Source organism: Halichoerus grypus, chromosome 3 (genome assembly GCF_964656455.1).
Source record: "Halichoerus grypus chromosome 3, mHalGry1.hap1.1, whole genome shotgun sequence".
Lineage (NCBI taxonomy): Eukaryota > Metazoa > Chordata > Mammalia > Carnivora > Phocidae > Halichoerus > Halichoerus grypus.
The window spans coordinates 88,144,404-88,160,565 of record NC_135714.1 but is presented as its reverse complement, the minus strand read 5'-3'; the positions used below and the strand labels follow the sequence as shown (position 1 = coordinate 88,160,565).

The 16,162-nt window shown below is 44.6% G+C and overlaps 1 protein-coding gene across 2 annotated transcripts in view; it reads right to left on the bottom strand.

Annotated features, from left to right (window-relative positions):
- HADH (hydroxyacyl-CoA dehydrogenase) overlaps positions 1–15,665 on the bottom strand; it is a 44,625-nt gene extending 28,960 nt beyond the window's left edge. Inside the window, exon 1 of one of the 2 annotated variants that reach the window (XM_036119932.2) lies at positions 15,408–15,665. In XM_036119932.2, the coding sequence (XP_035975825.2) occupies positions 15,408–15,539 (132 nt within the window). In that variant the 5' untranslated portion in view covers positions 15,540–15,665. Of the gene's footprint in view, positions 1–14,623; positions 14,643–15,407 lie in introns of those variants that run through there. The other variant, XM_036119934.2, reaches the window with a different exon arrangement.
- Between the last annotated feature and the right edge of the window lie 497 nt (positions 15,666–16,162).

The window sequence follows — 16,162 nt, the reverse complement described above, 5'->3', positions numbered from 1 at the left end:
CATTATCCAGAAGGTACTATCTAGAAGACTCCTCTCCTCTAACTTCTCCCCAAATTCCTCAAGGAAAAGTCAGGTCCCACCAAGCCCCTACTTCTGCCCAGGCCTCTTGAACATCAGTGTCTTGCTCATCTCCCCTAAATGCTCCATCTCCCCTAAACCTGTTTCTTAATTCCTTTCTTGAAGGTCAGGCCCTGCACACGTGTTTCCCAATTATGTTCCAGACCCTTCCCTTGAAATGGCGGTCTTCTGGCCTTGAGATAACTGTTTACTGCTGGCTCCTGGCTAACCCCTAACAGCCTTAAGCTAGCCACTCCCTTTCTTTCTTCTCCACAGGCCATAATGCCAGGAAAAATCCTGAGCTCCCTAAAAAGAAATCCCTTGAAAAACTCCACAACAAACCAAAACCCAAGTCCACAGAGGTTTGCTATCCCTAGTAACAACTACAGTTTAGACTACTTCCTATATGCCAGACATCAGGCCTATCCTATCTCATTTAATTTTATTTAACCAATTCTCAAGTATTATCAAATGCCAATTTTAATGAGGTGTCACTTTACAGTTCTGTAGTTTATTCTCTTGAAGACAATGATGAGATTAAAACCTGCAATAAAAGAGCATATAATATGATTATTTTTGACATCTGCAACAGGAAAATTCATTGTGCAGTTACCACTACTCCCACAGCTAATTACTGATCCCAAGACAGGATCCATGGAATACAAGTATCTATACCATAAGCATTATGCTCACCACTGGGAGGCTCGTCGGTTCTTCAGCATTCAGAGCTCTTACATTTTTTACCAAGTGCCAGTAACTGTTCTATTCTCCCACTTCTTTTCTTCAATTTACAGCAAAAGGTTCTTGGAGGAGGTACTGTGTCTTCCCTTGGCACAAATAATACTATGGACATAAATGTACATACTGGCACTGAATGCCTCAGATCTCATCGGTGATACAATAAAAACTCTCACATCATCCAGAAGATGCTTAAAATTTCAGGATCAATGAAAGGAAAACACATAATTTTTTAAATTTCTTAAGAACTCTCAGAGCCTCAAAATCCTCTTTTCAAAAAGACTTCAGTTTTAAAAACAATGACCTCATCTAACCTTTCTGGTAACCATAAGATCAAATGTTAAGAAAGAAGGTGTGTATGCTGAGTTACAAGTATCAAAAAAAAAAAAAAAGCCACACACCTAAACTGAAACACAGTGTTGACACTTAGTTCAACAGCATTCCTCTGAGTCCCACATAATAACACACTAGCGTAGGGGCACATAATTCAATAGCAAAAGCCTCCCAGTTGAGTTTCCCCACTTTAAGCTCATCTCTCCCAACCTTAACAGATGTTTGTTTCATCTTCTTAAAGTGCAAGTCAGAAGTCTCCATGGGTTCACATTCCTTCTTCCACTAACCAGCCAGGTCTAAAAGTGTCAAACTCGTAACTCCTAAGGCCATCCTACACAGTTCCTTCAGCTACTTCTTTTTGACCTTAAAATCTCTTTCCCATCTAATTTCTTCACTCCTTCTTGTAAGAATCATACCTAACTGCTGCTGAGGCCTACCTCTCTCCTATGATAGAGATGGGGGTTCACGGTTATGGCTTTCTGGTGACTCCTCCCCAGTGAAATCCAGAGTCCTTCAAGTGGTTAGTTCTTCATTCATGGCTTTCAGTTATGCTCTGGTTTGAAGGCTAAGAGCAGAACAAGATTGCTGTGTTGTTCTTGGAAGCCAAATAATTGTACTGGGGTACACAAACAATCTGGACAGTGGGGAAGCCTTTGAGAACAGTGTGGGTAAAAAATGCAGGGATTATTAGAAAATGCTTTCAACAAACGATCAAAGTCACAGACAAAAAGCCTGGCTTCTTAGAAGTGAGCATTCTTGATGCCCTCCCCAGCACCTGTGCTCCCCTATGAATGGAGGGGAACTACCATTTAGAGTATCATGCTGGCCACATCTCTACACTCATCCCTTCAACTACTGCCTACCACTAAGTCAACACCTATGTTGTTCGTGCCTCTTCCAGGCTCCGGGATGAGGCAGTGAACAAAACAAATCCCCTGCTCTCAGAGAACTTTCACTCATAAATTACCCAATTTCATCTTCATAATAGCCTTTGGGGGAGGCATTGTAACAATAAGCAATCTGAAGGTCTGGAGAGGACTAGGATTTGAAGGTAGGGCTGTCTGCATCTGGAGCTCATGTGCTGCCTATTCTTGACCCAAAAGGCATGGCAGTCAAGACCATTCTGTCTCTGCATCTTTTTCTTCTGCAATCTCAATCATTCTCATAATTCCAACTGTGCCTAAAACTAACATATTCTGTCCTCAGTCATCATCTTGATGTCCTACAGTCATCATCTTGACCCTAAAACCAGTTTTCTTTGAACTCCATTAATGGTACCACTATTACGATGGTCACAATTTGCTACACAACACTTTTTTCTTAATCTCAACCCTTAACTACTGTCCAAAAAAATCCTACCCACCATCCAAGACCCACTTCAAATGCTACCCTCTCCATGAAGCCTTTTTCCAACTGAATGTGCTCCTTTCTCTGTTTTGAAACCTCAGAGCTAGACTTTTACTGGCCTTACTCTGCTACTGTATACCAAAGTAAACTGTGTCATTTGGATCTTCGTCTAGCAATCTCTGCTCCCGGATTTAAATTCCTTATGGCATAAACTGATTTGATCTTTCTATCGTCTAGTACTTACCACATGCCTTGCACACGGTGGCCGTCCCATAATTAACTGCTAAAGACTAAATGCTTTGTAGCATAGTAACCTGAGCCTGTACTCTTCTCCAGCCATACCCCACTTCCTCCTCCTCCATACTACTTCACAGCTTCACACCCCAGCCCAGGTGGTTCCCTCCACCAGGAAGCCCCTTCTCCCTCACTGCTACTTGGGGGACTCCAATCATCTTTTAGAATTCAACACAGAGGCTATTTCTCCTTTAGGGAAACCTCTCCCAACCTTTAACAGAGGTGGTCACTTCCTGGCATCTCTACAGATTTACAGATACAAAGAATCTTTCATACAGGATTCCAAATACTGACAGAAAAAGCATAGCGCTGCTGTGAGCCACCAGCTATCAATGGCTGCTCCATTATGTAATGGTAGTGCAATCACCAGAATATGAACACAACAGATACATCAAAAACAAATTGGTCATAGGCTATTTTATGCTGTAAAAATCTCACAAATTTCAGAATAATAGTCACTAACCAATCAGTATATAGGAGAAAGTCCAGGTGTGAAAGATAAAAGATAAATTAGACGCCGGAAAGTTGACCAACACCAACTTTGAATGATGAACTCAAGATAACACCTAGAGACCTTTTCAAAAGAGCTGCTGCATCATCCACTTCAGAGTCTGAATTTGCTGTTACCACAAATACCAATACAGGGTGGATCTGGCACACTCCTATTTGCAGTCCAAGCAGAATTTCCAGTAGGGGCACCGGGGTGGCTCAGTCGGTTAAGTGCCTGACTTGATTTTGGCTCAGGTCGTGATCTCAGAGTCTTGAGCATGCCCCAGGTCAGGCTCCGTGCTCAGCGTGGAGTCTGCTTGAGATTCTCTCTCTCTCCCCCTCCCTCCGCTTGCTCTCTAAATAAATAAATAAAAGTCTTTGAAAAAAACTTCCAGAAAATATAAATTTCATATACATATATGCAGTATAATATATGCATATGCTTTTTTTTAAGAGAGAGAGAGTGTGTGCAAGCGGAGGGCAGGAAGGAGCAGAGGAAGAGACTCTTAAGCAGGCTCCACGCCCAGCACAGAGCATGACTCAGGGCTCCATCTCAACACCGTGAGATCATGACCTTAGCTGAAATCAAGAGTCAGACACTTAAACTGACTGAGCCACCTAGGCGCCCCTATACATATGCCTTTTTACATATACTTTTTAAATGTCCTTTTTTCCTTACCAGAGAAGATATATCATATAGATCAGATCTTTTTTTTTTTTTTTAAGATTGTATTTATTTGACAGAGACACAGTGAGAGAGGGAACACAAGCAGAGAGAGAGGGAGAAGCAGGCTTCCTGCCAAGCGGGGAGCCCAATGCGGGGCTCGATCTCAGGACCCTGGGATCATGACCTGAGCTGAAGGCAGATGCTTAATGACTGAGCCACCCAGGCGCCCCTATATCAGATCAGATCTTATGTATTTAAGTCTTACCTTAAGGTATTTATTTTTTTTTTAAGATTTACCTATTTCAGAGAGAGAGAGAGAGAGAGAGAGCTCGCGCATGAGCAAGCATGAGTGGGGTGAGGGGCAGAGGGAGAAGCAGACTCCCAGCTGAGCGGGGGACCCCCCCCAACGTGCAGCCTGACCCCAGGACCCCAAGATCATGACCTGAGCCAAAACCAAGAGTCAGATGCTTAACCAACTGAGCCACCCAGGTGCCCCTGACCTTAAGATATTTAAAACACCAAAACTTTCATCTATATCAGGTCACATCCCAGATATGACATATAGGCAATCTATCTGCCTTTATTAGTTAGTTGTTCATGCTTGTATTTCCTTCTCTGGACCATGAACTCCTCAAGAGCAGCAACCACATATTACCTTTTACCCACCCCAATACCCAGCACATGCAAGACACTTAGTATTTGTGAAAAGAACACATGAATAATAGATTTCTAAAAAGCCTTAGTTTGTAAGTTATTTTTAGAGTTCTCAAGAAATCATGACTATACAGAATGGCTAAAATTAACAACACAGGAAACAACAGATGCTGGCAAGGATGCAGAGAAAGGGGAACCCTCTTACACTGTTGGTGGGAATGCAAACTGGTGCAGCCACTCTGGAGAACAGTATGGACGTTCCTCAAAAAGTTAAAAATAGAACTACTTCACGATCCAACAATTGCACTACTAGGTATTTACCCAAAGGACACAAAAATATAGATTCGAAGGGATATATGCACACCGATGTTTACAGCAGCATTATCAACAATAGCCAAACTATGGAAAGAGCCCAAATGTCCATCGACTGATGAACAGAAAACGATGTGGTACATATCTACAATGGAATATTATTCAGCCATAAAAAAAGAATGAAATCTTGCCATTTGCAATGACATGGATGGAGCTAGAGGATATTATGCTAAGCAAAATAAGTCTGAGAAAGACAAATACCATATGATTTCACTCATATGTGGAATTTAAGAAACAAAACACATGAACATGGGGTGGGGGGAAGAGAGGCAAACTAGGACACAGACTCTTAATTATAGAGAACAAACTGAGGGTTGCTGGAGGGAGGTGGGTGGGGGCATGGGCTAGATGGGTGATGGGCATTAAAGAGGGCACTCGTGATGAGCACTGGGTGTTGTATGTAAGTGATGAATCACTAAATTCTACAACTGAAAGTTAACACTGTATGTTAACTGGAATTCAATAAAAACTTGAAAAAAAAAGAAGTCATGACTGTAACTTGAAACTATAACAAATTTTACGTAACTTTCAAGTTATTTTAGAATTATAAAAAATCACATTACTTTGAAAAGTACAGTAACAACAACAACAAAAAGAGCTAATAAGCACAGTCCTTTAGTCAATTACCAAGGGGGTAAGCATGCTACAAAAGTCTCTGTTACGCTGGCAAGCAGAGTAACTGTTTTCTGGCACTGCTGGTTAAGATGCCAGGCAAAAGGGGAAGTGAAGGACAAGTGCTGTGCAGTCTGAGCACCCTGTGATTTCAAAAATGAACTTATGCTTAATTTCCTCCAGCATGTGAATAGGTCTTGTACCCTTCTATCAAAGGGGCTGCCGGCAAGGCTAGAGGCATGCAAACCCTGTATTTGTGACCATCTGTGAGGGGCACATGTGCGAGCCAGGTCAAGGATGGCCATAGACCCTCCAACACAGGTTTCTTCTCTACCACACTGGGGAAACGAAGGCACCTCAGCTTCTCAACTCCTGCAAGGTCAGAGATCAGCAAAAGCATTTATGGTTTACGTTTATTAGCTACAGATAATTAGCTACAAGATCACTGATTTTTAGAGCAGAAAGATACCCTACAGATCATTCAGTGTGGTGGCTTTCAAACTTTTTTAACCATAAAAATCCTTCTTTATAGGACTGCATACAGAAGAGCAATATGTAAAACAGAGGTCAGGGTAGGGAGGTTTGGGATTCATAGAGCCCTTAAAGTCCAGCAGAGCTTTAGTGTAAAAATCTCTAACCTAGTCACATCCATTAGGATGGCTATGATAAAAACAAACAAACAAAAAAAAAAACAGAAAATAAGTGCTGGCAAAGATACGGATAAATGGGCACCTTTGCACACTGCTGATGAAAATGTAAAATGTTGCCGCTGCTATGGAATACATTATAGCAATTCCTCAAAAATGTAAAAATAATTACATATTACCCAGCAATTCTACTTCTAGGTATATACCCAGAAGAACTGAAAGCAAGGACTCTCAATAGTCCTTGTTGGTCCTAGGTATACCCATATTCACTGCAGCATTATTCACAGTAACCAAAAACTGGAAGCAACCTGAGTGTCCCAAGACAGATAAATGGATAGACAGAATGTGGTATATACATTACTCCATTAAAAATATTCCAGTGAACTATTATTCCTTAAAAAGGAAGGAAACTGGGACACATGGTACAACATGGATGAACCTTGAAGATACAATATTAAGGAAAATAAACTAGTCAGAAAAGGAAGAATACTGTAGGATTCCACTTAGGTACCTAGAACAGTCACATTCAGAGACAGGAAGTAGAACGGTGGCTTCTAAGGGCGCGGGTGGGATGGGGGGAAGCTATCATTCACTGCGTACAGAACTTCAGTTTTGCAGGATGCAGAGTTCTGGAGATAGATGATGGTGAGGGTTTGGCAACAATGTGTCTACACTTAAATGCCACTGCACTGCAGACAGGTCCCCCCACTATCTGGCAGTAGAACATTCCTATGAAAACGTTCGTAAGCCAAAATGGCATAAAGCAAAGATGCAATTACCATTAATTTATATGGAAAAGTTTTGAGCCTCCTCAGACCCCAAAAATAACCTCTCTTAGGCTTTTCTGATACCTTAGGACACATCTTGCCAATGGATACACAAAATCAATTGAGATAAAGCACAGGTGCTCACAGACACAGTTCAAAGCCATGGTGGCTGGATGCTGAGCGTCGTTCCCAGGGAAGGAGCCGCTCGGGGTGTGCGCGGTCTCTGAAACGGCTCGCTGCCAAACAAGTGCTGAAGGCTATTTTGGCTTTTCACCTACTTTCACAAAAGCAAAAATCCTCCATGGGTTTCTTTCAGTTGCCAAAAACACAGACTAATGTAGATCTTTCATAAAAGCAAAATGGCATAATGCAAGCTCTTGGAAAGTGGGGCTCACCTGCATTTAAAAATGGCTAAAATGATCAATTTTATGTTATGCATATTTTACCACAATTAAAAAAAACCCAAACCTCTGTTCTAATCCAACACAGCACTTTCATTTTACTGAGGAAAGAAACGGAACCAAAGCAGAAAAACTACTCACTTAAGATCACATACAGGCAGTAGTGTAAAATGTGATTGCATAAAAGGTACTTCTGTCTACAGTACTTACTCCATCAAACTCCTCAATGGCCCCCAGTGACCAAAGAATAAACCTTCAGTTCCCACATATGGCACGCAAAGCCCTCCAGGATGGAGACTCACCTCCTCTCCAAACACACTGCTCACTGACGCCACCACCGTGAGGCCCACAGCGTCCACATCTACTACCATCTCACCTTCTGGCCCCTGCACTGTCCACGCCTTCTCCCCAACTCCCCCTCACTAAGCCTCAGTATCACACATACTAAGTAAGATCACTTCCAGACCTTACACCCCAAGATCTTCTTAGCCCCGGGCTAGGTATCCCTCCAGCGCTCCTGTAATAGCCCTGTGCCCACCACACTGCTATGACCATCTGTTTCAGCCTTGCCTTCCTTACTTCCCTACTGCAGGCTCCTGACAAAATGTCATTCATCTCTGGCCACTGAGCACCGAGACCCAAGCTGGCTGCGGGGCCCCCCAGGCAATACTGACTGAACACATACAGCTGGTAAGAAGGCCAAGATGAGATCAGATCTCCCGAAGGTCCTGGGTTCTTTTCATCGGTGTAGCTGAGGGCCCTCCCGTCACAATGTGAAAATAATTATATTACCGAAGGCTCTTACTTAGAAAAGAATTTCACGTGTCGCAGATGCAAAGAAACCCTACTCGTTCTTCTTGAATTATGCAACAATACCCCCCAAGTTATTCCCAACTTTCTGAGAAGGAGACGGTAGTGGAGAAACGGAACACAAAAAAGAAAGGCCTTCTGTTCCCCCTCCCATAGACATCTGTTGGTTTTATAATAAGAAGGGCTCTTCCTGGCACTTTAACTTGAGTGACCATAATTTAAGTCAACCCATTAAGAACTCTTGTTTTATATTACAGTACCTACCCACTGTAAGACCTTGAGGACAAGCCATCTGTAATGGAAACAAATTTATTTGAAGGCTATGTTCTCATAGCTCCATGACCTCCCTAGCCTTGGTGGAAGGCAGGCTTAGCCAGAGAGAAATATTTTTAGACCCGGGTGCTTGAGAGCTGTAAAAATAGGCCAGGTGAAGAGCACACTTGTCAAAGCCCCTGAGTACTCCAGCCACAGGGCCAAGGAAACACGCCAAGCAGAAGCATGCTGGTTTTACATATTTTTGCAAACATATCACCAGCTTTGAAGCAGCTTCTCCGAAGCATAACCTGAATGGTAAACGTGTGAGAACTCTGTACAGAGAGCTGTCCCGTGTGCCCCTACGCGACAGGAGGACCGCGGGGCATCAGCATTACGTTCCCTCAGAAAACTATTCTGACTTCCTTCCAATTCCCAGAATAAGTGCACTGAGGGAGCGCTCATGACGCTGACTGTCCCCCAGACGTTGCTGTTCCTCTGCAACAAGGCCTGCCCTTGAGTGCGTGACTGGATCCAGGGAGGAAAAAAGGCATAAATCAGATGCGTCTCTCAGAGCTGGCAATTCTGGGGTTATGATTATCTCCGATTGTGCAACTCAACTCTGCCATCAGCACGGGTTGTCTTCACTAACTTCGACAATCAAAAAAAAGGCATTCCATCGAGGCTTTCCACCCCCCCACTACCATAACCAGCTGGTTTATTCTTACAACAGTTTAATTCACTAGCTGGCTTTGTTTTTTGTTTTTGTTTTTTTTTACTTAGATTTTTATATTTCAAAAAGTATTTCTAAAAAGCCAAAGAAATGTGCCTCCAGTTTCAGATGAGAAGTACATATTTTTTTGAAAATTCAATAAGCATCTGGATTTGGTAATGTAGAGAAAAGTAACTCCTCTCCCAGGACTCTCTCCTCCCATTTCCCACCAATTCCAGGAAGGAGAAGGGGTAACAGGACATGTCACTAGCATCAACAAACTCTTGGTTATATTGACCTCTCTCTCCAAGATGCTGCCATGATGAATACTTTGAGTAGAAGAGACAGTTACAAATCCAAACTTCTCTCTAGGAAGATTAGTATGGCAATGCCCGCTAGAATGAGTGGGGTTTTGCTGAAAAGGACCAATTAAGAGGCTCCCACAGTAATTCAAGTATCAATGCCTGGTCCAGGAATTACAATGGGGAGCACAAGGGAAAGAACACTCCTCACAGAGAAAAGCCTCAGAGCCTTTTGCAGCACAGAGAAGACTCTGACCATGACCCCAGCTTCAGAGTGTATCTGGCTGGAAGAACAAGAGTGGTAATGACAGAGGGAGGAAAGTCACAGGGAACGCTGGAAGGGACAAAGGAAGGGAACATGATGAATAACTAAGTCTTGGCAAGGGAGTCTGAGTCTATTCTTGGCAGAAAGAGGGCATCAGAGCAGCCAAACAGAGATCACCAGTGAGCGATTCTAACTTTGAGTCTAGAGCTAAGGAGAGGTCAAGCTGTTAATCTGTCGATTCCAGATACCACAAAAGATCCCCTTGCCCATGGACACCACACTTCTCTCCACAACACAGCAGAGGCCAGAGGTGCAGGCAGAACTGTGCTTCTCTCGGCTTCGGGGGTCAAACATCTTCAAAGACAATTAAGAGGATTTAGAATTAGAGAAGTCATCACCAGATTGATCTCACAAATCTCCCGGAAAGCAACATGCACGGAACAGTCACCACTGAACATGCTAGTGAAGTCTCTTCAGCTCTTTGAGCGGTTAGCCCTTTCGGCACCGAGAGGCCAGTATCCTTGTTTGCAGATAAGGGAAGAGGCAGAGAGGGGTCAAGTGACTCATCTATGGTTCCTACAGCAAGGCCAGGTAGGGCTGGGTGCCAGGCTCTGCCATACTCTGCTCACTTGCAAGTGCTAGACCACCACTCACCAGAAACTACTGCATTGTTCGTATACCCCAGGCAGACACAGGATAGAGAGCAGCAGTATAGTCTCCTGTGGGCCCAGGAGGCTGGCAGTGAGGGGTGTGCCTAAGGCAGACATGCGGAGAAGACAGAAGTGGGAGGAAAGGAAGGTAGAAACACAAGCAACGGGCAGGTAACAGTGAGGCTGGATCTAGGACACGGCGGAGAAAACCCAAAACCTGACTGAGGTGCCATTTCTGCTCTACAGTGTCCAAACGTATTCTTTGGCATTCTTTTTTTTGCCTGTTAGCCCCCCGCTTCTCCAATCTCCAGCCCCACCCCAAGTCCAATGACTAATATGCCGACAGGGGCTGGTTTTGCTGTCCCTAGTATATCATGAAGATCAGAGAAGAGCCCGCTAAAGAAATGAGCAACAATGCAAGAAAGGAGGGAAGAGCTTCATGACAAATGCACCCCATACCCTTAAGGAGGGAGTTAACACTGGAATAAAAACATTCCTCCATAAAGAACACTCAAAAGGAGAGCTTATAGCCAGGTAACTGTGCCAGTCTCCAGCAATCCTGAAAGTTTTCCCAGGCCACTGCACTGTGTTCAAGCACAGTTCAACTGAGACGTATTCACTGTAGCAGAAAAAACAATAATAATAAAGTTAAACAATACAGAGCAATTGTGACCACTCTCCTATTCAGCATCAGAAAATTCAGAGTTTGGGGGCAGAGAGAAGAAATGGATGACCAAATTCAGTGGCTGGGGAGGAAAAAAGCTCTCAGGTCCACTTGAGTCCTTATCAAGCATGACAAAGTACCACATATGTTGAGGAAATATTCATCTGTAACTCAGAATGCTCACCCCTGCCATACCCCAACTTTGTTTTAATAGTCTAAGGAGCCCTCCCCAGAAGAAATGTGTACTTTTTGTTTTTTAACAAGGAAAAAAAATAAATAAATAAAAAGCTTTGGGTGAGAAGAATCAGGCCCCCAGCCCCTTCCAAACTTTCTCATCTCCTCAAAGAAGTACAGTGTGCTAAAAGGAAGGTTGTACCAGGAGTCCTGAGGAATCCAGCTTCTGAAACGGACATTTCCAGGGAGCCCACTGGCTCCCCACCCCCGCCCAGTAACATAACTAAACCTACGAGCTCTCCGGGTTCCTCAGATGAAAAAAAGGCAACAAGTGAAGTTCAGAAAGGACTCATTCAATAAATTATAGAAATGCACAGCTAGTAGCTTTCTTCCTTTTCCCCCCTCCTTTACAGAACAAAAAACAACCTGCCCCTCACTCAAGGGTCATTTAATGCTATAAGCTTCTTTGCTGGCCTAAGTATTCGGCTAAAGCTAAATTGGTGATCAGAACCATGTCAGAAGTCTGTAATGGACAAACACACAAGTTAACCTTACTAAATATTAACCTGCAGCCTAAGGGATTTTTTTTTTTTAATTTAAAACAAACAAAAAAATGACAGGCAAAGTAGATGCTCTAGGAGAATACACATGTACAAATGGCCTATGCTCTGATCAAATATAATGAAGCACAAACTTCACTTACCTGAAACCGCTAAATTGCTTGAGAAACATGTTAGGCTCCCACAAAACCGATTCAAAAAAAAATTTTTTATCCTACTCAGCATGAAGTGGAACATATGGCAAAATGATACATTTTACAAAAAATTAAAATTGTAAATAGAACTACTTCAGAAAGAGTTCAGGGAAGTGAAGATAAACACATAGCTTAGACGCCAGTTTATGCTTGTGTTTCTAAGGCTTCACTGAGGATTTACCATGGGTGGGGGGAGGGTAAAAAGCGCCTTCCCTCTTTTCAGAGGTCCATGAACAAACCAACCACAGTATCAACTGGCATTTGTGCTCAAGATTAAGCAAGTTGGAACAGAATCATGACCAATATTCTTCATCTAAATAATACAGTCCTACCTCTGCAGCAACAATGAGAGTTGGGAGTGGATATGAGCGAAAACGGTCAAATGGACAAGGATTACTTCAACGAAGATAATAATTGTAAAGGCAGCTAACATTTTGTGAGCTCTTATTAGGTGCCAGACACTGTGCTAAGTGCTTGACATATGCTAATTCATTCAATCCTCTCCACACTCCTACCAGGCTAGTATTAGTATTAGTCCTACTTTAGAAATAAGTAAACTGAGGCCAGAGGCTAAGTAAGTTTCCCATGTTAACACAGCCAGCACGTGAAGCCGAGCCAGCATAAAAATTACCCAACTCCCCATACTGAACTGGACCCATTCTATATTCAAAACACATCAACTAATTCTTCAGTGGCACTCCATCAGCAAAACGGATTTACCCAGCGCCAAAAACCGTAGGTCAAGGAGCATGAAGAATGAGGTGATACACTGCCTGGGACTGCATGCCGCAGGGCAGAATGTAAAAACAGATCAGCTAAACCACCCAAAACATCAGCGAAACCAACCAGTGGCACCCAGAGATGTTCTGCAGGAAAGCATGGTTTCCCCCCACAGGATTAGAGTTGTCACCTGAAGTGAGTGAGGCTCTTTTTAAACCCTGTTATAGGGCGCCTGGGTGGCTCAGTTGGTTAAGCGACTGCCTTCGGCTCAGGTCATGATCCTGGAGTCCCTGGATCAAGTCCTGCATCGGGCTCCCTGCTCGGCAGGGAGTCTGCTTCTCCCTCTGACCCTCCCGACCCTCCCCCCTCTCATGTGCTCTCTCTCTCTCTTTCTCTCTCTCAAATAAACAAATAAAATCTTTAAAAAAATAAAAAATAAAAAATAAACCCTGTTATATAAGAATGGAACTATGTTTCTTATGAATGTCCACTACTTAGACTTCTGGTATTTTTTTTCTGAGCCCCACACCAAACGTGGGGCTCAAACTCACGACCCCGAGATCAAGAGTCCTGCTCCGCTGACCGAGCCAGCCAGGCACCCCTAGACTTCTGGTGTTTATCAACGTTCAGAATGACAATTCCATTATGTTTCCAACTAGTGCGGTAAATATTCCCCCTTAACTCTGAAAAGGCACTCCTTGCTCCACTTACTCAGGGATTTGACCCACAAGTATGTGTTCCCACCAATGTCAGTCATTTCTCCCCACTCCTTTCTCAAGTGAATGCTCCATTACCATACCCACAATTTTAGGTGCTACCTCAGTGCCTTTTCATGCAACATAACACCCCAAATTTTTCATGGTATCCAATAATGGATGCAGCATCCCAAGAACTGAGCAATCCCATTTTGTACAAAAGTTGAGGTGATGCTTTCCACATAGTTCCTAATCCTCTTCCACTGATGTCTTCAAGGTACTGTCCATTTCCTACGCTGCTATTGGAGGCTAAAGCCCTAATAACTTGTCACCAAGACGCTCTTTAAGTGTTTTTAAGCTAATACATTATTTTACACCTGCCCATAAGAAATCTCACTCTCACAGCCTTGGGAGATTCTGGTGGAGCAGGAAGAATGTAAGTGCGCTCAAGCTAAGCTCTGAGTATCATGTAGTATAACGTGTGGAACTTTTAAGTTAAAGGGACTTACTCCTCCTCACATGTAACAGATTACAGGAACACCATAACCTAGCAGCCAGGGTATCCATACAACAAAAAGGGCAATGTATGTCCAAAAACATGATCTCAGAAGAAAAATAATGAGACTGTAAGAAGTCAGATGGATAAAAACATTTTTAAAAAATACTGATTTTAAGAGAAAATGCAATTAAATATGCGGCAAAAAAAAATCTGCAGGGAGGGAGAATTAAGATATATAGTAATAATAAAGGATTTTTTTTAGAGAGAGAGAGAAAGGGGGGGAGGAGGGGCAAAGGAAGAGGGAGAAAGAATCCTAAGCTGGCTCCTCCACACTCAGCACCAGGCGGGGCTTGATCCCACAGCCCTGAGATCATAACCTGAGACAAAATCAAGAGTCAAAATCAAGAGTCTGACTTAACCGCCTGAACCACCCAGACGCCCGGAAAGATTTTTTTAAAAAAGCAAGCATAAGTGTGTACTTGGTTGCAGATAGACACTGAAAAAATTAAACCTTCTTGACTGTAGCCACCGCACTCCAGTACTCCCTTAAGAAAAACTTGGTAACTGCCTCCGTCCTCAACAATACAAGTTGCAAAGGGCTGGAACGCTAAGAATAAAGTCAGCTAAGAAAATCAGTTCTCCAATATGAGCTGGAATATAACCGCTAAAAATACATACATACATACATACATACATACATACAAGTATCACAGTATCCAGGTAATCAGTTACACAACTGAGCCCGTACCATAGCTCAGGTGGAACAGGACAGAGTCCTGAAGATGAACAGTGAGATGAGAGACTCTTCCTGGGCCCTCAGACACTCTACTCCCACTCTCCCCAGACCCTAAACCGCGCTGAAACCGCGCTGTTTTCTGCAAAAATGGGTAATAGGTCAAAGTTGCCTAGCCAACGCGCTTGCAGTTGGAGGCGTCCCAGGGCCTCACAAGCTACGATTAGGTAACCTTACAAAGTGCTACCAAAAGGATGACTATTATTATTCTTTGTAACCCACAAAGGAAACACATGTCGAGGGTGGGGAACAGAGATCATTTAGAAGATCAGAAAACGGCTCCGACAAAGACTGTAGAATTATTAAGAAACTGATTACAAACAAAACTAACTGATCGCAGTCCAGGTCTCTGGAAGCAAATTCGGTCTAAGCCCAGCAGCAAGCGCACATGTTATTCCTCAATACTGTGCACATATAATACTATCCTCTCTGCACGGCCCGATTCCAAAGTCCATTCAGAAACACTTTCCACGGAGCCTTCATCGGACCCTGCGGAGGCTGGAATTTAGAACCTCAGGCTCAATCCAAGGACATTCGTTTTTCGGGGGAGTGGAGGAGAGTCAGGCCCAGACTCGAGACTTTTCAACTGCACGGGTGAGGGGTGGGGTGGCATTTCCCCCGGTTTCCCGCGGACGCTGGCCTCCCGGCGGGACACCCACGCCGGTCTCGGCTGGCCAGCGCCTGCATGGAAGCGTGCGCAGCAAATCGAGCGGGGTACGCTGTCCGCCCCGCGGCTCACCTGGGCGATGCCGGCGCCCATCAGCCCGCCGCCGATAACCGTCACGTGCTTGACGATGATTTTCTTCGCCGAGGCCGAGGCAGTGGACGAGGAGGACACAGAGCGCACGAACTGCCGGGTTACGAAAGCCATGCTGCAGAGACAAAGGCGGCGACAGCGATAAGACCTAACGAGGTTACCGCGGCGCAAGGACTGGCAACGAGCTGACCTCTGGGGGCGGAGGCCTAGGCCGCCCCTCCGCCCCGCCCGCCCTCGCGTTCAGTGACGTCCTCGACGGCGGGGGTGGAGACTCGAGGTGCGCCCCGCCCATTGGCCCGGGCCGGCGGGGGACCGCGTTCGAACGGCCGAGCGCGGCTTCCGGGCCCACGTGGGCTGGCGCGGCTACGGCCTACAGGCGGGGAAGGGGGCGTGGTCGCGGCGGCGTGGGGGCGGAGGGAGCGCGCGGGGGCGAGGGGAGGTGGGCTCACGGCGGTCGGGGGGTGGGGCCCGGGCCCTTCCGCGGCCTAAGCCTCTCTTCGGAAAAGGCACCAGTCACTCGTGAGATGAAGTACCCGCTGTTGCCTTGTTAAATGCTCGTCCTTGATGCTTGCGCGTATTTCGGCGCTGAATACATACATGCTCTTTGGCTGTGGTGATTATTTTAATGCGATGGATATTGATTGTTTCTGCTGAAACGGAAGGAAGCAAACTGCTCACACCCAAAACAAATGGCTAAGGACCCACGAGTTCCAGTGCAGAGAACAGGCCCACGGGAG